Genomic DNA, 26,739 nt, shown 5'->3' with positions numbered 1-26,739 from the left:
GTTAGATACTTGGGTTAAAATGTGAAAAAGGAATGAATTTAACCCAGCATTTGCATTTTAAATTATATTGAGGTGTTTCATTGAATATAGAATAGTCCAAGTTTTTATTCCTTTTGTTTTTTCAAAAATAAATAATTAAATATTTTTTAAAAGAAAAAAATTAGATATGGAGGTGGACATGAGTGTTGAGGTTTCCAGTTTCCTATGCAACCAAGGGGTGATTTTAAAAAAATAAAAAATAAAAAAGGTGGATAATATTATCCTTAAGCCATAAATATAAATTATCCCATGCATTAGTCAATGACATGAACAATTCAAAGTTGATATCCACATTTATTGATAACCAATAATGTTGAATATGCCAAATAATACAAACCCCCATCCCGGCGGAAGAAGAATAATGATATTATTGTTCAGTGATCCTTGATTTGAATTGTCACTAAACATCTCTTAGCAATAATTGAAGAGATTCTACAGAAACTATGACAAAGATGCTGAACCAACCATATCCATCTATGGGCATGTCCAAGAGTGGCTGGTTGTGGGGCTTGTTCCCCCTCCCTGTATTTTTCTCCCTCTTCTATACAATTACTGGGTTTGCCAAAAAAGAAAAAAAAAATGTTTTACCCAATTCTAAACTACAACTACAAAACTGCTGACTCCTGTTTCAAACCCTATTCTTTACCCTAAAAGATAGGTTAATGATACCAACATTTATTGGATGGAATTTAAGGAATAGACCAACCAAAAACTTGTAAAGATATTACTTCTATAGCTCGGTGTTGGTGTTGGGTCGACGATATGGCATATATTTGTGATCTTTGGAAGCATTTTTCCTTCTTTTCTTCTCAATGAAGGATTCAAGCTTGCCAGATGCCTGATCATATCAAATAATTTATTATTCCGCTAAAACAGGTTGTCACTGGAATAATTAACATACCTGAGAAAATCATAAGAAAAGTCAAATGTGTACCTTGAGTTTGTTATATTTCTCAACAAGTCTTTGCTTCCGGATTTCAGCTGAAAAGACAAAACAGAGTAAGCTTTCAAATAACTTTTGCCATGTTCATGTTTATTTGTTTAGGAAACATGTGAACAGAATCTATAAACACAACCGCAAAAAATATAAACTTTAAAGCATGACTTGTGTGATTTACAGCAACAGTATCACGTAAAAATGAGAAAATAATAATAATACTGATTAGTCCAAACCACTATAATTAGCAATCTCCTTGTAGTTAAGATAAAAATCATCCACACAACTATAAGTGCCATCAGCAACACCAAGACTAATACTTGCAACACGAGTACCCCAACCATAAATACCAATTTTCCACTGTCATCAACGATCTTTTGGTTTGAATAAACAAATAATTGCACATCCTCCTATTATGGTAACAGTAATCACTAAACCTCAACAATCTTATTCAGAATAATGAACCACAAACACAACGATTAGCTAAAGAAGTGGCTCCAAAATCAACTCAACCATGGTAAGGGCTTGCTAAAAACGACCACGACTCCAATTCCAGGAAACCCAATACAAGTATATCATCTTATGGAAATATACAAGAAGCATACTAATTATATTTCAAGACATCAGGTAAGTACTTGGCAGAAGCACAAAAGATACTATCAAACGAGAAGTAGAAAGAGGAAGAGGAAGTGGGAGAGAATGACAACATTACATTTTTTAAGATAGAAGGGTCGTTTCCCATGTATTGCAGCTTCTCTCTCTTTATTCTTGTGCTCAGAAAGTATTGCAGCATCACTACTCTTTGCTGTTTCAAACTTTAATTGTTTGTCCTGATAAAACATGGAAAAAGAAGAAGAAACTGTATACATAAGATGCCTCACTATGCTGGTGTGGTACATTAAGGTTTAAAAGAATATATTAACAATAAATCAGATATTGAACTATTCAGACTGAAAATTTCTTCCAATAAAGAAAAGACTTACAATCCAGGATACATGCTTCTTCAATTCCTCAATACATTCGGGTCATTTGTTTCTTCAATTGCTCTTCAGTTCCTATTACCTCAGAAAATAATTGTGGGAAGGTAAAAAGAAGAGGAAACGACATTAAAAAAAATCTCCATGGTCATGATTTAAGAAATACCTCTTTTTCAGCAGGAAGATTATTTTCAAAAAGGAAATCATATCTCTTCCTAAACCTACAGATCCAAGCACATATCATTATATAACAGAGTATAGAACTGATACAACATTAAAAACTAATGTGATGAGATTGATACAAACCACACGCATAAATTGTGTGCACACGCACACGCACACGCACACGCACACGCACACACACACACACACACACACACACAGATATTATATAGAGAGAGAGAGAGAGAGAGAGAGAGAGACAAAGGCTTATCCAGAACTGGTACAACATTAACAACTATGTGAGGAAATTGATACAAAAACCAGATGCATAAAATACGCTTGCGCACGTACACCACACACACCCACACACACACACACATATATAGATATAGATAGAGAGAGAGAGAGAGAGAGAGAGAGAGAGGAGAGAGAGAGGCTTATCCACCCACACACACACACACATATAGACACAAAAGAGAGAGAGAGAGGAAGGCTTACCATCAACATCGAGGTTACCACACAGTGATTCAAAACGAGGGTCACGTACCACCTGATAAAAGCAATTAATTTATTCCAACCATATTTCAAATAATTACAATAAAATAAGCATGAGCCACTAGTATTTTGGTAGCTTTTTGAAAAGAAGAGCACTATGATTTTCCTAGATGTATGTTTTCAAGTATGAAATTCAAATGAAGCAAAAAGGAAAGATGGTTCTTGACAAAAAGTAACGGATGAAATTGATATAACAAGAGCATACTGGAGATCTAATGCTCAAGTTTCTTAACTTTAGATTTGAAAAATGTCGAAAGCAATAAATAAACAACCATCTGTCTAATCCTCTAAATAATATGAACTCGAGAATAAGACAAATCCCATGCTTCACTTACAACAATTAGCATTTAGAACTTCGAGCCATCTATTCTATCAAATAAAAAAAGTATGATCAAACTAAAATATAAGCATCGGCGAGATATTAATGAGAAAGGAAAAACAGAGAAAATGCTATTCGATTGGCTACTGTGGCATATTCTTCAATATAAAAGCCACTCACAACCAAATAGGCCTTGTAAGTAGATAATTAACATAAAATTAACAAATTAAACCATCTAGCATTAAAATTACAAAAAGAAAGCAAAATAGAAATAATCCTTCATAACTGAACCGATTGAAAACATACTTTTTTAGGAGCTTGACACCTCTCTAAACCGACTCACGGGCTTCTTCGCACTAACCTCCATTGGCCTTCACACCATAACCCACAACCACCATCAACTCCCTACATGAAATGAATATTTAAAAAATTAAAGCTCTAAATAAATAAACTCATAAAACCTGTTCTTGTTTGCTCTACCGGACCTTTCTTGATTTTGCTTTTGGTAAACCAAATGCGAACCATCCGAGCGTGTTTTTTTTTGCAGGTCCCCAAATGTAACTTCAGCCAGTTCACGCTCTATCTCCTCCTCCTGTTACCAAAGATTAAAAAAAAAAAAAAAAATCAATAGCATAAACTGTTTTATAGAAATATAAAAAAAAAAAAAAACTAGCTTTCAACTCACACTTCTGAAGAAGAAGAATGGTTTTGTAATCTTCTCCATTGGTTTCTTCCAAATGGGTTTTGCTTGAGCTAGCAGTGACTTTACTTTTCTCCTCATTTTGAGCTTTAAAAAAACCTAATTGGTAGTCAAGAAATCTTTTCAAATACTAGCAATACATCCTCAAAGTTTAACAGATCTGTGAAAAGACACAAACAACTCGCCATACTTTGTCTTTCTAAACACATCAAAACAAACATGAATTCTGTGATCAACAAATTCGTCTACCGATTTTGTTAAAATAATACACCAAATTCGTTTCTACAACTAGTACACATTCAATTTTAAGCATAATCATTAAAAAAAAAAAAAAAAAAAAAAAGAATCAACAAAACAATTTACCCGTTAAAAAACCAGCCGATAACCCAGATTGAAACCAAAAAAAAAAAAAAAACCAGAATTTTCTCCGTTTCCTATCAGCTCTACCAAAAAAAATATCCATCACATTTTTTTTCTTATTTGCCCATCACCTCTCCTGATAAATTCAAATTTTTTCTTATCTTCACCATATCTCTCCACGTGCTCCACTATCCACCAAATCCATTCATCTCTTCCCCCATCACCTCCACATTCATGGCTGGCTTTTACCAAACAACACAAAGTAAAAAAAAAAAAATATATAATTAAACCAAAATGTCACAACCTCAATTAAACAGCCACGAAAAGACCACAAAAGACTGCCTATTCAGACGAACGACGAAGAGCGGATACCTTATCGAGATGAAGAAGACGATTGAGTTCGACGAGAGGAGCTGAGGTAGACAACACGGACAGAAGAGCTGTGACAACGACGGCTGACCGCTGGAGCGACAATGAGGAGAAGAAGAAGTTTTCAAATTCGAGTTCTTGTCGTTCGGGTTACGGGTTTCTCTCACTTGTAAAATCTTTAAGCTTCCACGTGTCAGCCTAACAACTCAGACACAAAAACAAATTTGCTTAAGTCGAGTAACGCACAATATTAAAGTCCACTTGCAATTAATTTTAAGTAAATAAATAAATAACACTATGATTAATTAAAAAATATTTAAATTAATTAATACATTAATTTTTCTTCCGGTGGAAAAACCTAGTTAACCGACCAGTTTGACACTTTCTTGAACCAAAACAGTAACCAATTCATGGAAAGTTAAATCGAAATTGGACCAATTTTTTTACTTGAACCGATTTGTATCAATCGATTACTTCTGGTTTGGTTGACCATTTTAAACCGACTTTTTTATTTCCAACCAACAAGGCAATTTAACAATTTTTAGTGAGTTTTAAATAAAATGCACTAAAGAAGCAAAGAAAGAATCAACCAAAGATAGATAAGGTTAGGGTTTAGTTTAGACTTTAGACTTTTAGAGTAAAAACCGGCTTAGAAATCCGGTTTTGGTTAACCGGTTTACATTATTGGTTGAATTGAAAAAACCGTTTTTCGATTAGGTTTTGGTTTGGTTCATTCGGTTTGGAATTTTTTTTTTTTTTTCCAACCCTACCAACTTTGATCTAAATTAACTTCAAATCATTATGCTAATTATTTCTTAATTTCATTTTAACAATATATTATTCAATCTGAACCCTACAAATGTCTCAATCACAAGATGAATCATCGCACAGTGACACGTAAATGGCCCTAAAATTCACTCTATGTGGCGGAGCGTAGGTGATCGCAACCCTCCTAAAGTTGGTGATTCGAGATTATATGAATTTTTTGTTGCATGAAGCCTTTCAGTTTCAGCCTCCACATTGCAAGCGCTGGCTACTCCAAAATTTTGAGCTCCTCTCTCTATCTGAAACACAAAAACAATCACATTTTTCAATTTATTTTGTGTTTCGGTTCTTCATCAATCATGCCTGGCAGCTGGGATGCTCGTCTGATGTAAGTGTTTTTTTTTTTTTTTTTTTTTTTTCAATATATGAGGACTATTTGATGTTAGTTTTTGTTTATTGTTTTTTATTATTCTTTCTTTTTTGCAGGTTTGAACTGTATTTATTCGATTATCTAAGAAAGAATAACATGCATCAAACGGCTGAGATTTTCTTCAGAGAGGCCAATCTTTCATTTGATCCAGTATTCCTACTTGTAATATTATTACCTTCTTTTTTTAATTGAAAAAAAAATTCTTTTAAATTCATTTCACAGAATTTTATGTTAATTTGTTTTTATTTATTTGATGGTTCTGTGTGTGAACTTTGCTGCTTATGTTGATTGTAAGTTTTAACTAATTTTGATAATTAATGATAATATAATGAAGAGTGACTATTCTTGATTTCCTCCTCTTGTGTAGTTTAATTACAGCTTTTTGGGGGAAATTTTGAAACATTGAGTCTACTAAATTGCAATTATAACTGAATTAATTTAAGGATTTATGATTTATAACAGTAAAATGATGATAATTGGTAATTTTCGCATCTTAATTACTTAATTGTGCTATCGCTTTCTTAATTAATTGGAACTTCAATTGTTTGATAAAAACTGTTTTTTTTATTTAATTTTTTAGCATGATGTTCCTGATGGGTTTTTGCACGATGGTGGTCGTTTTTCTATGACATGTTTACATCACGCACGCTGACGAATTGTGGTTCCGAGGAGAGCCCTCAAATATGGTGCTAGTTTTATCGGTCTTTTCTTTTTTTTTTTTTTTTTTTTTTTTTTTTTTGTGGTTCATTTCTTTATAAATCTAAATTCCACCATGTTTTTGGATTCATTTTTTAATTCTTTGGTCTGTAATTAGGTTGAGCAAACGATGGAAGCAATGCAACAGCGTGATCCTTCTCCATCAAGACAGTATGTAATGAATGAGCAAACAATTTCATGCTTGCTAGCTGGTGCTGATTCTTGTATGTTCCCTTGCACCTAAATCAGCCAATTTGGTTCTGTTCAAGTGGATCAGTAAAGATCTTTTTATTGTATTAATTGTTATTTTTCTTTTATCAATCATTATATATTTATGGGTATGTATATGGGTAATCAATACGATGCTTTACATGTAAATCATATAAACTGCACTTAATGTTTATATTTGTAGGGTTCAACGCGGGGGACAATGCAATTGAGCCAATGAGGTTCCCTTTAATCGTGAGTATTATTTTAAGATTCAATTTCAAATTTCTTTGTAAGGAAATTTCTGTGTCAAATGTTAAATTCATTTTCAATATGTTATTGCAGGGAGCAGAGCAAATTCCCCTTGGCATCTCATCATCGTTGCATCAACAAGATATATTGGCATCCACATCGTTGTCGAATCTTCCTGGAAACCTTCTCAATTTAACTGCTCAAGAAGTAGGCTGTTCAGTTGTTGCAGCAGCAAGAAAAGCTAATATTCCATCAGAAGAGGTATTGGCCTCTAAATTGGTAGTTATACCAGATGAATGCTAATAATTAGACATGCAATGCTGTACATAAATACTTGCGTTGGAATTAGGTAACATGTTGCAGTTGGTTGAGTAAATAAACCTACCAAAGAACATTGTAAAACAAATGAAATCTGGATTGACAATGGGCTTATGACAATTTCTGCTCAAACCTTTGATCCTAAGAAAAAATCCAATTAATTTTATATCACGAAGTTAGTTTTTCATGAGGCATAACTGGATGATTAATTAGAAGTTATATGCATTTTTCTCAAAAAGGTTGTTATGAGATCATATGATTGATTTCAATCATGCAACAAACATCTCTTTTTTATAGGAGTGAAAGTGAAAAACATATTTTGTCTGCTTTTTTATTGTGTGACTGTAAATTGTAGTCAATCTCACAGGATGGGAGTTATTTTAAGTTAGCCCTCTAGAACCCTATCATAGAAACATGACCTTGGTTTGTATATCATGATAATATGCCTGCAATTCCTTTAAATAAATGATTTTTCTTTATGATATTTTATTCTGTCTTTTCTTTACAATATCATGTAATTCTTTTAAGCTAACCATCTCAATAAATAGTAAAGCTGGCCTGTCCAAGCATGTTGAGACTATTATGCATCCTTGATTTCTGTATTTCTTGTGGAGTAGCGTGGCAGAGATAGCATGAACACATCAGACTCCATAAATGGGAACACCAGTCTGCTAGTAGAAGCTGGTACTACTTCAGAAGGCTCCTTAAAAAAACAACATTCCTCTGATGATAATGTCAAATCAGCATCTTCACATGCTAATGGCATAGGCAATGCTGGTGCTGCATTCAGCAAGTTGCCAGGATGTGCTGCAGCAGCAGATGGTTTCATAGGTATTTTAACTTCAAATGAGAATGCCTAATTGAATAAAATTAACGCATGTCTCTGCTCTATGATTAATATAGAAATTTTGCTAATATAGTAGAAGTACTAACTGCAGACAATATATCAATACCATCATTGGTGAAGATAGTTTATTATTGAAAAAATAGGTTACAATGGAAACAACAGACCAGCTTTCCTATAATACATGCCAAGTTTTGGAGGAAGGCCTTCTATTATTTCCCTTTATGTGCTTTATTTCTCTCTTTTTATTTTTTTCTCTTTCTTTGGTGATTTAGTTTGAGTGCTAAATCTTCTACATATAAAGTTTGTGATTTATTACTTCTTACTCTATGCTCTAGTTTAATTGGCTTGTTCTGAGCTTTAACTTCTGAGATACATCTATCCTTTCAACTTAGTTGTTCATAGTAAATCACTAATAGACATTGGTACTGAACAAAAGCTGTAAGTTATCTGGGGTTTGCAAAATGGACTATTTATGTGATCCATTCAAGTAACCAGCCTGAAAAATGATATTATATGATATAATAAGAATGAGTGGTGCTCTCCCATTGGTATGCTTCAAGGCACGGGTTCTAGCCTTGCGTATTATGAGTTAGTACTAACATTTTTGTGTTGGATTTTTAGTTTGATTCAGTTTTCTTAGTTCTCTAATATGATAAACTTCCCATTGAGGTCTAATTGTGGAATTTTCCTCGCAGTCCATCAAGTTGTGCAATCCAAAAAAGAAGGGTAAATCAATAACTGTTTCGAACACAGGATGGGTTTAATGTCTGCATTAACAGGTTCCTTGTGCCAAAAGTTTGCTTGGGTGGGACTTGATCAATATGTGAAGCTACTGATATGATGCTCTGTCGTATATATGTTGGTAGTTTCCTGTTTCAGTATGTAGATACAGGCTAATGGCCTTTGATAGATGTTATATTTTATTTCTTCTAACTCTTTTAATAGGGATGATGGGGTGATTTTTTACATTCACCCCACTTACAAGTCATAAATGGCTCCAACTAGACATATATCTTTTGATGGAGAGGCAAAAGTTGGTATGAAAATAGGTTTGACTTCTCTTTATAATTTTCTAGGTTAATGGATATTGTGAGGGGGTCAGTTATACTATAAATCAAACTTTTGAATTTTACCAAAATTATGAATTTTGTTTGGAGTTCAACATTCTCTTGTTAGGCATGTAAGGTATAATAAGCATGGACATGGAATTGGAAGTTCTCAAAGCAGATACCAGCTTATCTCTGCAAAGGGAACAGATATATTAATCTTTATAGTGTTTGGAACAATATGCAGTTAATTGGTAATAAATATAATGGATTTATAGGTAGATCTTGGAATATTTATTTGCTCATTAATTTTTAAAAATTTACTCAATTATAACTTTGTCAAACACCATGACTGTTAATGTAGTTTCTAAAAAAGTTACGTGTCAAGAAATAGTTTATGAATTATAGTTTCGGATATGCCTCTAGGGATGCAAATGAGCTTTGAGAATAGTAGTGATAGCTCAATATTTGATGAGCTCGGTGTTGAAAATCCACATATGGACATAGAAGTTATTTCTAAAATCCAGGGTGAAAGTTCCGTTGTGCTTATTTTCTAAAAGGTATTATTTGTCCTGTGCTCAAGAAATTTGAATGTCTTAGCTATTTGTTTCTTCTCTTTTCTGGTTGATTCATAAATGAAAAGTATTAAATTCTGATCCCAGAGTTAAAGTGAGTAATACGATATATTTATTAATTATCCCTTCGGTGCAGAACTATGAGGTCTGATTATTAGGCTGGAAGAAACAGCAAATGACTATTAATAAAGAGAATACCTGGTCCCATTTATCCGAAGGATTAGCCCTGTTTCGTTCCTAAGTAACATACAACGTGCTATGCACTAGTGAACGTTAACATGGTGCACCAATATCTTAAACTGTGGTTTGATGAGCACGGGCAACTTTAGAGTTTACTTAGCGTGCTTAATTAGAAGTCATGTCCAGAAAGCAAAGGTAGAAACATCGTAATCAAACAGCTAGTGGAATTCCTTATTTTCAGAGTCGGAGTTTTAAATGTAAGTGCACCATGTTTCAGACCAGTGATACCAGACTGCAATTTTCTAAGGTATTTAGCTAATTGTGATCCCTCACATGTTTGAGATGATAATCCATATAGATTAGTATTTCGTGTTTTCAGTGTCTGCATTTCCCAGAGGAAGGAAAAAGAAAATATTTTGTTGGTTAAGCTTCTCTAGCTGTTCTTTCTGTTTTGCTGCTAGCTAATATGGAAATTTAAGTGCTTTATAGTTTAGATTGAAAGAAAATATTTCTTCTATTTCTTGTTTCATATTAGTATGTAAATATTAATAGCAAATATATACATCTTTGCATTCATCATTTTCTTTATTCTTATATTATTAAATGCAGATGGAGTGCTATTGGGGCCGTTCATACAAAGTATAGTTGACTGTTCTATGCATGCCAATGTTTGGAACTTTGAGAAGGATCAAGTGGTCAATTCTTTATCAGGTTTGTAATCTTGCGATCAAGTATCCTGTCTTTTTAGCATAGCAGAGGCCTAGATCACTTCTTCGTAAATGCACCTACAGCTACATGAGTTGAATGGATAAATCAATCTTCAATTTAAAGAATATTTTATTAAATAAAAACTAATCATAAAGTTTATTTCTTGTCATTTCAGCTTTACTTGTAATTTCCTGCTATTTAAGAAATTATAGTGACTGACAATATAGGAGGTAAATTTACATTAAATATCAGCCTCTTCGATCTCACATATTCACCCTTTCTATTTCAGGTATATAATACTTTTAGTATTCATTGCCAGTGAACAGTGATACGCTTGAAAGTTGAAAACAAACAAACAAGGGCCAGTTCTTAAACCATAACTTCCTTTCCATTTAGTGTAAGGTAATATTCGAATTTCTATTGCTGTGACAGGGTTTAAGTAGAATATGTCATTAGATCTGTAATTACTATTGTGTTTGTAATATAAGATAGTAATATTATCAATTGCAGTTACTTTTTCTTCGCTAAGGGCAGAAAATAGCTTTCTTCAATTTATTTTTTGGAGATGCATATCTTATATCTCTTAATTTCACGTAGTGTCCTTTCATGAAAGAAATCAGTGTAATGGACTCCAATCGGTTTGGAACAAGGGCTTGTTATGTTCAATTGTGGTTCTTATCCATGTCAAAGATGGGGAATGATTTAGCAACATACTTTGGCAAGGGAAGAAGAGCAGTTACAACGATTGATGTGAAGACTAGCTGCAAGTATGCTGCTTTTGCACAAGTTTACCTCAAAAGAACTGAGTGAGTGGCTCTCAAAATACTAGTTATCACTTAAGATATCTTCTATATGATTGCTTATCACCAGTTCATACACTATCTCTCTCAACTGAGTTTGATTATTCTTATTTAACAATATATATAAAATCATCACAGAAGCTAGAACCATCATTCTAATAACAAAAGGCCCTGTCCAAGCATGTTGAGACTATATGCATCCTTGTTCTGTATTTCTTGTGAGTAGCGGGCAGAAGATAGCATGACACTCAACTCCATAAATGGGAACACCAGTCTGCTAGTAGAAGCTGGTACTACTTCAGAAGGCTCCTTAAAAAAAACAACATTCCTCTGATGATAATGTCAAATCAGCATCTTCACATGCTAATGGCGTAGGCAATGCTGGTGCTGCATTCAGCAAGTTGCCAGATGTGCTGCAGCAGCAGATGGTTTCATGTATTTTACCTTCAAATGAGAATGCCTAATTGAAAAAAAATTAACGCATGTCTCTGCTCTATGATTAATATAGAAATTTTGCTATATAGTAAAGTACTAACTGCAGACAATATATCAATACCATCATTGGTGAGATAGTTTTTATTGAAAAATAGGTTACAATGAAGCAACAGACCATCTCCTATAATACATGCCAGTTTTGGAGGAAGGCCTTCTATTATTTCCCTTATGTGCTTTATTTCTCTCTTTTTAATTTTTCTCTTCTTTGGTGATTTAGTTTGAGTGCTAATCTTCTATATATAAGTTTGTGATTTATTACTTCTTACTCTATGCTCTAGTTTAATTGGCTTGTTCTGAGCTTTAACTTCTGAGATACATCTATCCTTTCAACTTAGTGTTTCATAGTAAATCACTAATAGACATTGGTACTGAACAAAAGCTAAGTTTCTGGGTTTGCAAAATGGACTATTTATGTGATCCATTCAAGTAACCTGCCTGAAAAATGATATTATATGATATAATAAGAATGGTGTGCTCTCCCATTGGTATGCTTCAAGGCATGGTTTCTAGCCTTGTGTATTATGAGTTAGTACTACCATTTTTGTGGTGGATTTCTAGTTTGATTCAGTTTCTTAGTTCTCTATATGATAAACTTCCCATTGAGGTCTAATTGTGGAATTTTCCTCGCAGTCCATCAAGTTTGCAATCCAAAAAAGAAGGGTAAATCAATACGGTTTCGAACACGAGATGGGTTAATGTCTGCATTACAGGTTCCTTGTGCCAAAAGTTTGCTTGGGTGGGACTTGATCAATATGTGAAGCTACTGATAGGAGCTCTTTCGTATATATGTTGGTAGTTTCCGTTTCAGTATGTAGATACAGGCTAATGGCCTTTGATAGATGTTATATTTTTATTTCTCTAACTCTTTTAATAGGATGATGGGTGTATTTTTTACATTCACCCACTTACAAGTCATAAACTTTGATCTAAATTAACTTCAAATCATTATGCTAATTATTTCTTAATTTCATTTTAACAATTATATTATTACAATCTGAACCCTACAAATGTCATCAATCACCAAGATGAATCATCGCACAGTTGACACGTAAATGGCCCATAAAATTTCACTCTGTGTGGCGGAGCGTAGGTGATCGCAACCCTCCTAAAGTTGGTGATTCGAGATTATATGAATTTAGTTTTGTTGCATGAAGGCCTTTCAGTTTCAGCCTCCACATTGCAAGCGCTGGCTACTCCAAAAATTTTGAGCTCTCTCTCTATATCTGAAACACAAAAACAATCACATTTTTCAATTTATTTTGTGTTTCGAGGTTCTTCATCAATCATGGCTGGCAGCTGGGATGCTCGTCTGATGTAAGTTTTTTTTTTTTTTTTTTTTTTTTTCAATTAATATGATGACTATTTGATGATTAGGTTTTTGTTTATTGTTTTTACTATTATTCTTTCTTTTTTGCAGGTTTGAACTGTATTTATTCGATTATCTAAGAAAGAATAACATGCATCAAACGGCTGAGATTTTCTTCAGAGAGGCCAATCTTTCATTTGATCCTAGTATTCCTACTTGTAATATTATTACCGTCTTTTTTTAATTGAAAAAAAAATGTTTTTTTTTTCTCTTTTAAATTCATTTCACAGAATTTTATGTTAATTTGTTTTTTATTTATTTATTTATTGATGGGTTACTGTTGTTGAACTCTGCTGCTTATGGTTGATTTGTAAGTTTTAACTAATTTTGATAATTAATGATAAATATAATTAAGAGTGAATTATATTCTTGATTTTCTTCCTCTTTTGTGAAGTTTAATTACAGCTTTTTGGGGGAAATTTTGAAACACTTGAGTCTACTTAAATTGCAATTATAAACTGAATTAATTTAAGGATTTATGATTTCATAACAGTAAAATGATGATTTAATTGGTAATTTTCGCATCTTAATTAGCTTAATTGTGCTATCGCTTTCTTAATTAATTGGAAATCTTCAATTGTTTGATAAAAACTGTTTTTTTATTTAATTTTTTAGCAATAGATGTTCCTGATGGGTTTTTGCACGAGTGGTGGTCGTTTTTCTATGACATGTTTACATCACGGCAGCTGACGAATTGTGGTTCCGAGGAGAGTCCATCAAATATGGTGCTAGTTTTATCAGTCTTTTTTTTTTTTTTTGTGGTTCATTTCTTTATAAATCTAAATTCCACCATGTTTTTGGATTTATTTTTTAATTCTTTGGTCTGTAATTAGGTTGAGCAAACGATGGAAGCAATGCAACAACTTGATCCTTCTCCATCAAGACAGTATGTAATGAATGAGCAAACAATTTCATGCTTGCTAGCTGGTGCTGATTCTTGTATGTTCCCTTACACCTAAATCAGCCAATTTGGTTCTGTTCAAGTGAATCAGTAAAGATTTTTTTATTGTATTAATTGTTATTTTTCTTTTATCAATCATTATATATTTATGGGTATGTATATGGGTAATCAATACGATGCTTTACATGTAAATCATATAAACTGCACTTAATGTTTATATTTGTAGGGTTCAACGCGGGGGACAATGCAATTGAGCCAATGAGGTTCCCTTTAATCGTGAGTATTATTTTAAGATTCAATTTCAAATTTCTTTGTAAGGAAATTTATGTGTCAAATGTTAAATTCATTTTCAATATGTTATTGCAGGGAGCAGAGCAAATTCCCCTTGGCATCTCATCATCGTTGCATCAACAAGATATATTGGCATCCACATCGTTGTCGAATCTTCCTGGAAACCTTCTCAATTTAACTGCTCAAGAAGTAGGCTGTTCAGTTGTTGCAGCAGCAAGAAAAGCTAATATTCCATCAGAAGAGGTATTGGCCTCTAAATTGGTAGTTATACCAGATGAATGCTAATAATTAGACATGCAATGCTGTACATAAATACTTGCGTTGGAATTAGGTAACATGTTGCAGTTGGTTGAGTAAATAAACCTACCAAAGAACATTGTAAAACAAATGAAATCTGGATTGACAATGGGCTTATGACAATTTCTGCTCAAACCTTTGATCCTAAGAAAAAATCCAATTAATTTTATATCACGAAGTTAGTTTTTCATGAGGCATAACTGGATGATTAATTAGAAGTTATATGCATTTTTCTCAAAAAGGTTGTTATGAGATCATATGATTGATTTCAATCATGCAACAAACATCTCTTTTTTATAGGAGTGAAAGTGAAAAACATATTTTGTCTGCTTTTTTATTGTGTGACTGTAAATTGTAGTCAATCTCACAGGATGGGAGTTATTTTAAGTTAGCCCTCTAGAACCCTATCATAGAAACATGACCTTGGTTTGTATATCATGATAATATGCCTGCAATTCCTTTAAATAAATGATTTTTCTTTATGATATTTTATTCTGTCTTTTCTTTACAATATCATGTAATTCTTTTAAGCTAACCATCTCAATAAATAGTAAAGCTGGCCTGTCCAAGCATGTTGAGACTATTATGCATCCTTGATTTCTGTATTTCTTGTGGAGTAGCGTGGCAGAGATAGCATGAACACATCAGACTCCATAAATGGGAACACCAGTCTGCTAGTAGAAGCTGGTACTACTTCAGAAGGCTCCTTAAAAAAACAACATTCCTCTGATGATAATGTCAAATCAGCATCTTCACATGCTAATGGCATAGGCAATGCTGGTGCTGCATTCAGCAAGTTGCCAGGATGTGCTGCAGCAGCAGATGGTTTCATAGGTATTTTAACTTCAAATGAGAATGCCTAATTGAATAAAATTAATGCATGTCTCTGCTCTATGATTAATATAGAAATTTTGCTAATATAGTAGAAGTACTAACTGCAGACAATATATCAATACCATCATTGGTGAAGATAGTTTTTTATTGAAAAAATAGGTTACAATGGAAACAACAGACCAGCTTTCCTATAATACATGCCAAGTTTTGGAGGAAGGCCTTCTATTATTTCCCTTTATGTGCTTTATTTCTCTCTTTTTATTTTTTTCTCTTTCTTTGGTGATTTAGTTTGAGTGCTAAATCTTCTATATATAAAGTTTGTGATTTATTACTTCTTACTCTATGCTCTAGTTTAATTGGCTTGTTCTGAGCTTTAACTTCTGAGATACATCTATCCTTTCAACTTAGTTGTTCATAGTAAATCACTAATAGACATTGGTACTGAACAAAAGCTGACTTATCAGCATTTATCATTTTTTTTTCGTTAATCTGTTTTTTTTTTTTTTGTTTTGAAATATGGGAATGAAGAGAAACACAAAGAAAATGTTTTGAATTAATTGCCAGTGATTTTTAAAATATGGTTTTTTGGATGAAAACATCTTTCTGGGCAAACTGAAGTGGAAAAAGAGCCTGCCCAGCATGTTTTTGTATCATATTAATTACTACTGTACAATAACCTATTCCAGTTCTATACAACAAAGGTAATGCTACTTTACACCACTCATTTACACCATTTTTACCTCATGATGTGGCATATGTAACAATCATACAATATTTCATATTATATAGAATTTGTGTGGTTGTGGCATATAACACATCATGATGTAATGGAAAATGGTGTAAAAAGAGGTGGTGTAAATGTAGTATTATTCTACAGCAAAACTGTCATCAATTTTTACCTCTTATGTCTGTGAAATAATAATATCTAATATTTTCTACCAATAATACATCTAATGTGGTCCTGTGTTACGTTACATCAAGTGCACGCATGTATTTTTTGTTCATCATTTTGTGTCCAAGGAATCTTTCGAAAGTATGTCCTTGGGTTTTTCTTATCTTGTTATTTTTGAGACATTTTTACCTTGACTATGTGCCCAGGTGTTATATTTTGTTTCTCTAAGAACGCTGTGATAATCAGCGGTATGCCTTGCCTGGCACCTGACCGCACTACTAGTTCGAGAAAAGTTGAGATAAGGATTTTTTTGTGACAGAGCATTTTCGAGACTCTAAGGGTTCTGACGGAGTTTACCACAGGTTTGCTGGCTTATCGAAAGATTTTTCTTAATATAAAACTTGGAGTTAACATATATAATTTGATATATTATATAGATTGTCAGGGTTCCAAGCGCTCCTTCGTCGGGGAATTGGTTGTCATCATGCAGGGTTGCTTACCAATTGTTAAAGAAGTTGTTGAAATGCTTTTTTTCGAGGTGTGATTAAGGTAAGGTGGTTAGTCTCTCATGAAGGATCAATAGCCGCATCTATAATAATAACAGTTTTACTGTTTTCAAAAGTAACAATGTTCCATGCTAATGCTCGTCAGACGGTTGAGCAGTGGCAATTTTATTTTTATTTTCTTTGCAGTGTATTTTAATAAAGCAATCATCTTGTTCTGCATGCTATTCGATATATTGGCTGCTTGAGGATATACAAGTCATTGGAAATTGTCTCTATTCTTGCTATAGGTTTGTTTTCACAGAAACTTTTGCTATGGGGGTAATTAATCGCCCCGCCAGAACGGTTGAGTGTTTGATATGCTGCTACAAATTTAAATAGTTCAATGAGGATACCCTTGTAGGTTTACATCTGTATTTGTCTATCTTTATACTGGGATACTAATTTGTTTTTAATTAATGTGAATTTGAATACCTGATCATTTGACCATCATCTACTGAGAGAAAGTGATCCTGCTAAGTAGAAACAATCTGGATGTATCAAAGATAGTTCATTGTGATTCATTTAATTATTGAAGTTTTATGGGCATGAAGTCTGAGCCTATTTCGGCTTGCTGCTTTCAAAAATTGCTATTGGTTTTGGGAACCCTTGTTGCATGCAACTCTGAGCTAGTAGTGTTTGTCCCTTAGAATATCGGTATGCTATGTATGTTGAAGTTGTAAACTAAGTACTGTGGATAGTATTTGTGCTGCATACACAATTAGCATAATTTGTTAATGGGAACTCATTCTTTTTACCAATATGTTCCGGAAATGACTGCAACCTGTGTAGCTGTATGTACATAATGTCTGACATGTTCTTATATCAATTTGAGTGGTCCTTGAAAATTTTTTAGGTTGTTTTGATACTTGAGGAAGTTCGATGGCGGGGAATTTAGACCTTACTTCCTGGTGAGTACACTCAAATGGGAGGTAGTGTGCAGGCAGAAGACGCGGTCTCGATAAAATTGGTACAGAGTTGTAATGTGCCGTGATAATCCAGAAGAGAAGGATTTAAAACAGTTAGTTGGAAGGTGCGACCCAGGTTGGAATCTCAGTTTCGGACTAACTTATAAATGATATCCCATCTTCTTCGTGTGTTGAGATTGAAGGTAAAATTAGATTTTGTAACTGGATAGAAGCTGTTAGTTTGAATCTGCCAAGCATTTGTTGGGTTATGCACTTTTTGGAAATTTGGTGTTAATCGTTCCTACAATTTTGTCCTTGGCATTAATACTTCAGTTATTTGGTACATTGTGGTGGGGAGGGAAGCAGACCTTGTAATGTAGACAATGTCCTTCTTTACTTCGTCAAATGTGCGTTGTCAACAAACTCAAATGTTGCCTGCTGCTGCATGAGTCCTGTGTGATAATTACTGTATCCGGGGTATTTCTGTACTAACATAGTTAGGTTTGGCTTATGATATAACTTCTTGATTATTTTTTTATGGGGTATGCGTCATAGACGATATGTATCTTTTTCAATTTGTGAAACTTCTTGCCTAGGCATCGGCAGAATTTATATCGACAAATTAAAACCCTTTGCATTGGTACCAAGCATTCTGTAGAATCATACCAGCTATCAAGAGAGTAGCTCACATTGCTTATATGAATAATTTGAATTATTGAACATGTCAAAAAAATTAAAACAAAAATTTGTGCATAATTTTTATAGATCAAATCGTCATGAGTTCTGGTGTTTAAACAATAGTTTTGAGTTTATTTTAAACAACTAGCAGAAGATTCTGTTTGGGTTGGGGTGCAAGTAAACAAATGTCATTTTGGGTTTATTGCAGCCCCGGTTGAAATTATTGCTTTGTAACCATCTAGAATTTAATATATGTAAACACGAGGAATTTGGTCTTCTTTGTTCATCTCTTCTCTCTTTTATGGTATTCTCTTTAAATATTTATATTTCTTGAAACCAGTTATGTTTGTCATTTTACTAGTGTGACTGGGGACTACAAACGCAGGTGGAGGACATGTTGTTAAAGAATTTCGCCGAATTCCATGCTAGAAGAAAACTTCCTGAACAGCAACAACTTCTGATGCGAAAGCTTGCTCAACCAATAAAAGCTATCGAGTAAGTTTAAGAATAGTAAGATCTTGATCAATTGGACAATTAATGTTTTTCACTCAAGGAATTGGTGCAGGATTCTGTGCTAGAACCCAGAAGACATTTTTGTATCTTCAACTGTCATTACCCTGTACTTATATGTTATAAAGTACAATGACGGATTTTATTTTCCTGTTTTACATCTTTGATACGAAAGTGATATGCAGACGGGTATATGTCTATGGAAACTTGATGGTTTTTGGCATTTTAATAAATGTGTGATTTTTGTCAGATTTGCTGTCCTAGATGATGGATTGGATGACTTTTACTTTGCCATCTTGTTCATTGGCAAAATATCTTAGTCTAATGTATTCTTCTTGATTAGCATGAATTTTATAAATAAACAAAATGGTTGTTTAGGTTTTTCAAACACCAAAATAACAGTATATCGTTAATATCAGCAAAAGAGGGAGGAAGGACCAGCATAAATTTGTACAGCAAAAAATACAAGAGCATGTAGTCAATAATAGAAGTTTCACCCTTGTGAGTATGTTTCATGGACCAGGCTGGTTTTCATATCCATGTTGTGAGAAGTGGGGTAGATGACTTGGCTTGTAAAGGTTGTGATTATGCCATTGATTCATCATGGATGTGAAAGGGATATTGTCAAGTGTGTTATAGTACTCATTGAGCAACTGCCTCATGCGTTGCTTTGTCATCTCTTGTGTAATCATTTTCATGCTGAATCCTGCTCTATAATTACGTTTCAATAATTAATCATCTGTGATTTTCTAGCTAATCAAGCATCACTGTTTCTATATAGATGTATAAAGGTGAACCGTCAATTGAGGAGGTACTATGAGATGTACTCAGAAGCTGAGAAGTATAACAACCAGATAACTGAGGCAATTAGGCAGTCACATTGTGCCCAGCAATTTCTAACCACATGGAAGGGTGGTTAGTTGTGAAATCAGAATCTGGTGAGTTCTTACATATCGTTTTTAAGTGTATTCCTTACAGCTTCATAGTCAACTAGGATTCTAGGCTTGTTTACATATTTATTTATTTTTTCATTTTTTCATTATGGACCTAATTATAGTTTGGCCTTTTGGAATGATTTAGTAATATGCTTCTGCTGCATTAAATTTTCTGTTGGTAAAGATATTTGTTCTTAAATGATTTTTTCTTGAAGGACTGATGTTTAATCTCACTAAGCGTTCCTGTTCTGGAGCTGGAACTAGTCTGAAGGGGCAAACTTTGATACTATCATCTCAATGTGGTGGGTTGGTTTTAGATACAAGATTTGTTATGTCAGGACAAAGAATGAGAGAATTGTGATTTGTAGTTTAATGGCCAGTAATTTTAGTTCAGTGTTCTATGCCCTCTGATTACCTTACGAGGAAAAAAAAAAAGCAAGATGATATTTTTTTGTCGGCGCTCGGTACTTTAATTTACTGTAGTTGATAGTGACTGTGAAAGATTGGTTTCAGTTCAATCTTCTCTTTATAGTTATCGCCTGCCTAACTCGTATCATTGATTATTCACAGGCTCAAGACAACTGTGGGGAGCTATTGTGAAAGCAACAACTTCAGGCGTAGTAATAAGCACGTACATAGGTTGCGCTGCTGAAACCTGATGTACCATCAAAACACGACTCCCTTGGGGAAAAAAAAAGGCGGGAATTTCCCACAAGGTTATGTTATGGTACCAAAATCAAAACGTGGTCTCGAAGAATGATGGGTATTTGCTGCTCCTACTTCTCGTAAAGGCTCAGGGGCCATCAACATAGAACTACCACACCATGGTTGCTGGTGCTGGAGTGACGTTATGAGGTCAGAGCAATTGATAGTAAAGAGCTACTATGGTATGCAAGGCAGAAGATAAAGATTGACAAGTTCGGCTTCTGAAGATGGCAGCAGTGCTGCCTTCTCAACAACAGTCAGCAGCTACTGATCTGAAATCTGGTGGAAATAAATATCCTCAAGCCGTTGATCCAGTAAAAGGTATGGCAATTTATGTGATGAGTGTAATTATTGATTTTGGATGAAATACATTTATTCTTGCTGAATATGAAGCCAATTATGCTTGTAAGATCTTTGAGACCTTTGTTTTGGCTTGTGGAATGACACAAGGAGATAAAAAAGCCTTTAAACAGTTCTTGTCTCTGGTTTTCTTTTTGGATAGGGTTGGTATAAGTCGTCCCATTTCCCCTTAAGATTTGCCTTGGTGATATTGTTTAGATTTGAAACTGAAAGACATGGAAATTGTGAAGCATGGAACAAATGGAATAGCCTAAGGAAAGATTGGAAACAATAAGTGTCACGATCAGATTGTATAAAATTGAGGAGCCAAGAGCACCTTATGGCCAAAAGAGATTAAGAGACATAAAGAGGAAGTTAACGCTTTAAAGTTTTCAAAATGTCAGATGAAGCTCTTAACAGATGCCAGATTTTCAGGGACGGGTAAGTTTTTGAGATGTCGGCAATGGTTCTTCTTTTAATGGGTGGTAACATCTCATGGTTCATTTGCATTATTCCTCTGAATATTTTAAGCTTTCTTGCAGTAGATGTTCTGAAGGAAATGGTGTATTGATGCGATCGTGAGTTCAAATTAAAGGTCGTGTTGCTTGGTGATGAGTGAACTCAGGGGAGGAGTTGATATGCACAGAGTGTTTGTTGAGAATCAACTGATGACCGGAACCGAAGACGAGCCTAGCGATATGTCTGCTTTCGTGTTCAGCAGAAGAATATTCGTGAACAGTCTTCACTCCTGAACTTTCTGAGGCGAAGCAAAGGTTAGATTCTTTATTCTCATACTTTCGTTCTCATAATCTATAGTATCTTATTGTGTTAGTTTTTTCATTACACTGTTGAAATGCGTTATATTATCTGCGATTCTAAATTGGTTTTGTAATGATTTTTTTCATTTCTAATTATTTGTTATTAACTCAGATTGTACAATACGGCCATTAAGACTTGGGGGAGCTCCCAACCCATTTCAAACTACAGATTGATCCTGTGGAGTATCGCCCGAGAGAAAATCTCAAATTTGGTCTTGTGAAGTGGTTTACGAAGGGGCAAAGGTTTTTCTTCTTGCAACACCTTGTAATCTGGTCCGAGCCTTATATATGGTTTGTCATCTTACACACACTCTCTTTGTGGATGGGTAAACCATTTGCAGATATCGTGAGCTTACAGATGTTCTGAAGGTCCATGATAGTTCGGACCATCGTCAGGTGGATGAAACCTGCCGCGGAATTCAGAAAGCTTGCACAAGTATGGGTATATTCTGCGCTACAAGAAAGATGGAAACTGTTCTAATGCAATAAAGCGCGACATGTGGTTCGCAAGCAGTTTGTACATTACTGGAAGTTTAATTTGCCACACTTTTCCCTCCAGGGAACAAATGTTCTTCTTTTACTAAGAGTGGCTGGCTCATGTCTGAAATTCAATAGCTTCTCAAATGTTTAGTAGAGTGTTCTCTTTAGTTTGTCTCCATGAATTAGCAAGAACAGAAGGTCCCGAAACTTTAAATATTTATACAAAGTTATCAAATATGAATTAGAACAGTGAAAGTGATGAGTTTGACTTTTTGTATTGCTTTTTCTATTTTATTTCCGTACATCATTTTGTATATAACTATGTAAATTTTGCTTTGTATTGTTGAGTATTACTCTTCAAGAAGACTCAATAGAGGTGGTTTTAATGTTTTTACAACAATTTCTTCGTTTAAAATACTTCACAAATTGCTCTTTACAAGAATTGTTTTAAACCATAGAGATATTAAGTATTTAAGCATTCCACTGATTTTCAGGAAGAAGTACTGAAAAATTCTTTGTTTAAAGGGGGTTTTCCGATTTTTTTTTTTTTTTTTGAAAAGTTTAAGTGTTTTGTAATTATTTTAAAAATGTTACAAAGTGACATTAGATGTACAATTTTAGGTTCGGTTATTTATTGAGTATCTGCGATTTAAGTGGAACAATAGCCATGGATTGTTGTGCTAATCTTTAGTTGAACGTACATGTAAACTCGGGATACTTTGGTGAAAATTAAAGGAATGGAATTTAACCCAGCATTTCATTTTAAATTATATTGAGGGTTTCATTGAATATAGAATAGTCCAAGTTTTTATTCCTTTTGTTTTTCAAAAATAAATAATTAAATATTTTTTTAAAAAAAAAAAAATTAGATTGGTAGTGGGACATGAGTGTGAGGTTTCCGTTTCCTATGCAACCAAGGGATGATTTAAAAAAAAAAAAAAAAAAAAAAAAAGGTTGATAATATCCTTGAGCCATAAATATAAATTATCCCATGCATTAGTCAATGACATGAACAATTCAAAGTTGATATCCACATTTATTGATAACCAATAATGTTGAATATGCCAAATAATACAAACCCCCATGCGTGGAAGAAGAATGATATTATTGTTTCAGTGATCCTTGATTTGAATTGTCACTAAGCATCTCTAGCAAAATTGAAGAGATTCTACAGAAAACTCATGACAAAAGATGCTGAACCAACCATATCCATCTATGGGCATGTCCAAGAGGGTGGTTGTGGGGTCGGTTCCCCACCCTGTATTTTTCTCCCTTTCTATAAAATTACTGGGTTTACCCAAAAAAAAAAAAAATATGTTTTACCCAATTCTAAACTACAACTACAAAACTGCTGACTCCTGTTTCAAACCCTATTCTTTACCCTAAAAATATGGGTAATGATACCAACATTTATTGGATGGAATGTAAGGATAAGACCAACCAAAAAAACTTGTAAAGATATGTCCCTTATTGCTCGGTTTGTGTTGGGTGTTGGGTGGGTTGGGTCGACGATATGGCATATATTTGTGATCTTTGGAAGCATATTTCCTTCTTTTTTCTCAATGAAGGATCAAGCTTGCCAGATGCCTGATCATACAAATAATTTATTATTCCGCTAAAACAGGTTATCACGGGAATAATTATCATACCTGAGGAAAATCTAAGAAAAGTCAAAGTGTTACCTTGAGTTTGTTATATTCTCAACAAGTCTTTGCTTCCGGATTTCAGCTGAAAAAGACAAAACAGAGTAAGCTTTAAATAAACTTTTGCACATGTGCATGCTTATTTGTTTAGGGAAACATGTGAACAGAATCTTAAACACAACCGCAAAAAAAATATAACTTTAAAAGCAATGACTTGTGTGATTTACAGCAACAGTATCACGTTGTAAAAATGAGGAAAATAATAATATACGATTAGTCCAGAACACTTATAATTAGCAATCTCCTTGTAGTTAAGATAAAAATCATCCACACAACTATAAGTGCATCAGCAACACCAAGATACATACTTGCAACACGAGTACCACCAACATAAATACCAATTTTCCACTGTCATCAACGATCTTTGGTTGAAATAAACAAATATTGCACATCCTCCTATATGGTAACAGTAATCACTAAACCTCAACACAATCTTATTCAGAATAATGAACCCAAACACAACGATTAGCTAAAGAGTGGCTCCACAAAATCAACTCAACTGGTAAGGGCTGCCTAAAAACGACCACGACTCCAATTCCAGGGAAACCCAATACAAGTATATCATCTTATGGAAATATAACAAGAAGCACTATATTTATATCAAGACATCGGGTAAGTATGGCAGAAGCACAAAAGATACTATCAAACGAGAAGTAGAAAGAGGAAGAGGAAGTGGGAGAGAATGACAAATTACATTGTTTTAAGATAGAAGGGTCGTTTCCCAGTCTTGCAGCTTCTCTCTCTTTTTTCTTTGCTCAGAAAGTATTGCAGCATCCATCTACTCTTTGCTGTTTCAAAACTTAATTGTTGTCCTGATAAAACATGGAAAAAGAAGAAGAAAACTGTGATACATAAAGTTGCACTCCTATTGCTGGTGTGGTACATTAAGGTTTAAAAAGAAATTATACATGATCATGTATTGAAACTATTAGACACGAAAATTTCTTTCAATAAAGAAAAAAGACTTACAATCCAGGATACATGCTCTTCTCAATTCTCTCAATACATTAGGGTCATTTGTTTTCTTCAATTGCTTCTTCAGTTCTATTATACTCAGAAAATAAGTTGGGAGAAGGTAAAAAAGAAGAGGAAACGACATTAAAAAAATCTCCATGGTCATGATTTAGAAGATTACCTCTTTTTCAGCAGGAAGATATTTTCAAAAAGGAAATCAATTCTTCCTAACCTACAAAGATCCAAGCACATGTATCATTTACATAACAAGAGTATAGAACTGATACAACATTTAAAAACTAATGTGATGGGATTGATACAAAAACCACAGCATAAAATATGTGTGCACGCGTGTACACAGACACACAGCACACACACACACACATATAGGAGAGAGATGAGGAGAGGGGGAGAGAGCAGAGACGAGAGAGGAGAGAGAGAGACAAAGCTTATCCAGAACTGGTACAACATTAACAACTAATGTGAGGAAATTGATACAAAAACCAGATGCATAAAATACGTGTGGCGCACGTAACACACCCACACACACACATACATATATATATAGAGAGGAGAGGAGAGAGACAGGCTTATACACACCACACCACACATATAGACACAAAGAGAAGAGAAGAGGAGAGAGAGGGAGAGGAAGGCTTACCCATCACATCGAGGTTACCACACAGTGATTCAAAACGAGGGTCACGTACCACCTGAATAAAAGCAATTAATTTATTCCAACAATTTTCAATTGAAATAATTACAATAAAATAAGCATGAGCAATAGTAATTTGTTAGCTTTTGAAAAGAAGAGCACTATGACTTTCCTAGATATGATGTTGTCAAGTATGAAAATTCAAACGACGCAAGAAGGAAAGATGGTTCATGACAAAGCAACTGATGAAATTGATATACAAAGAGGATACGGAAATTAATGCTCAAGTTTCTTAAGTTTAGATTTGAAAAAATTGTCGAAAGCATAAATAAACAACCATCTGTCTATCCTCTAATAAGATGAACTCAGAAATATACGACAATTCCCATGCTTCACTTACAACAATTAGCATTTAGAACTTCGAGCCATATTAATTCTATCGAATAAAAAAAAAAGTATGATCAAACTAAAACATAAGCATCGGCAAGGTATTAATGAGAAAGGAAAAACAGAGAAAATGTTATTCGATTGGCCCACTGTGGCATATTTCTTCAATAAAAAGCACTCACAACCAAATAGGCCTTGATAAGTAGTAATTAACATAAATTAACAAATTAAACCATCTAGCATTGAAATATTACAAAAAGAAAGCAAAATAGAAATAATCTCATAACTGAACCAATTGAAAACATACTTTTTTAGGAGCTTGAACAACCTCTCTAAACCGACTCACGGGTTCTTCGCACTAACCTCCATTGGCCTTACAACCATAACCACAACCACCATCAACTCCCATACTGGAATGAATTAAAAATTTTAAAGCTCTAAATAAATAAACTCATAAAAACCTGTTCTTGTGTCTCTCCGGCTTCTTTTCTTGATTTTGCTTTTGGTAAACCAAATGCGAACCATCCGATGCGTGCTTTTTGCAGGTCCCCAAATGTAACTTCAGCCAGTTCACGCTCTATCTCCTCTCCTGTTACCAAAGATAAAAAAAAAAAAAAAAAAAAAAAAAAAAAAAAAAAAAAAAAAATCATTCAATAGGCATAAACTGTTTTAATATAGAAAATATAAAAAAAATAGCTTTCAACTCACATCTTCTGAAGAAGCAGAAATGGTTTTGTAATCTTCTCCATTGGTTTCTTCCAAATGGGTTTTGCTTGAGCTCGCCAGTGACTTTACTGGGTTTCTCAT

The 26,739-nt window shown here is 33.9% G+C and overlaps 1 protein-coding gene across 1 annotated transcript; it reads right to left on the bottom strand.

Moving 5' to 3' along the window:
* Positions 1 to 359: 359 nt before the first annotated feature.
* LOC116113223 (ribosomal RNA processing protein 36 homolog) lies at positions 360 to 26,739 on the bottom strand. Its single transcript, XM_031399374.1, is given in 9 exon segments — positions 360 to 877; positions 974 to 1,020; positions 1,689 to 1,806; positions 1,960 to 2,031; positions 2,120 to 2,175; positions 2,614 to 2,665; positions 26,240 to 26,290; positions 26,394 to 26,521; positions 26,637 to 26,739. Coding segments are annotated over 9 exon segments (735 nt in total). The 3' UTR covers positions 360 to 769.

This window comes from Pistacia vera, unplaced genomic scaffold (assembly GCF_008641045.1).
Source record: "Pistacia vera cultivar Batoury unplaced genomic scaffold, PisVer_v2 Contig675, whole genome shotgun sequence".
NCBI lineage: Eukaryota > Viridiplantae > Streptophyta > Magnoliopsida > Sapindales > Anacardiaceae > Pistacia > Pistacia vera.
Note: the sequence above shows the minus strand (reverse complement) of the source record. Positions and strands in the feature narration are given on the sequence as shown.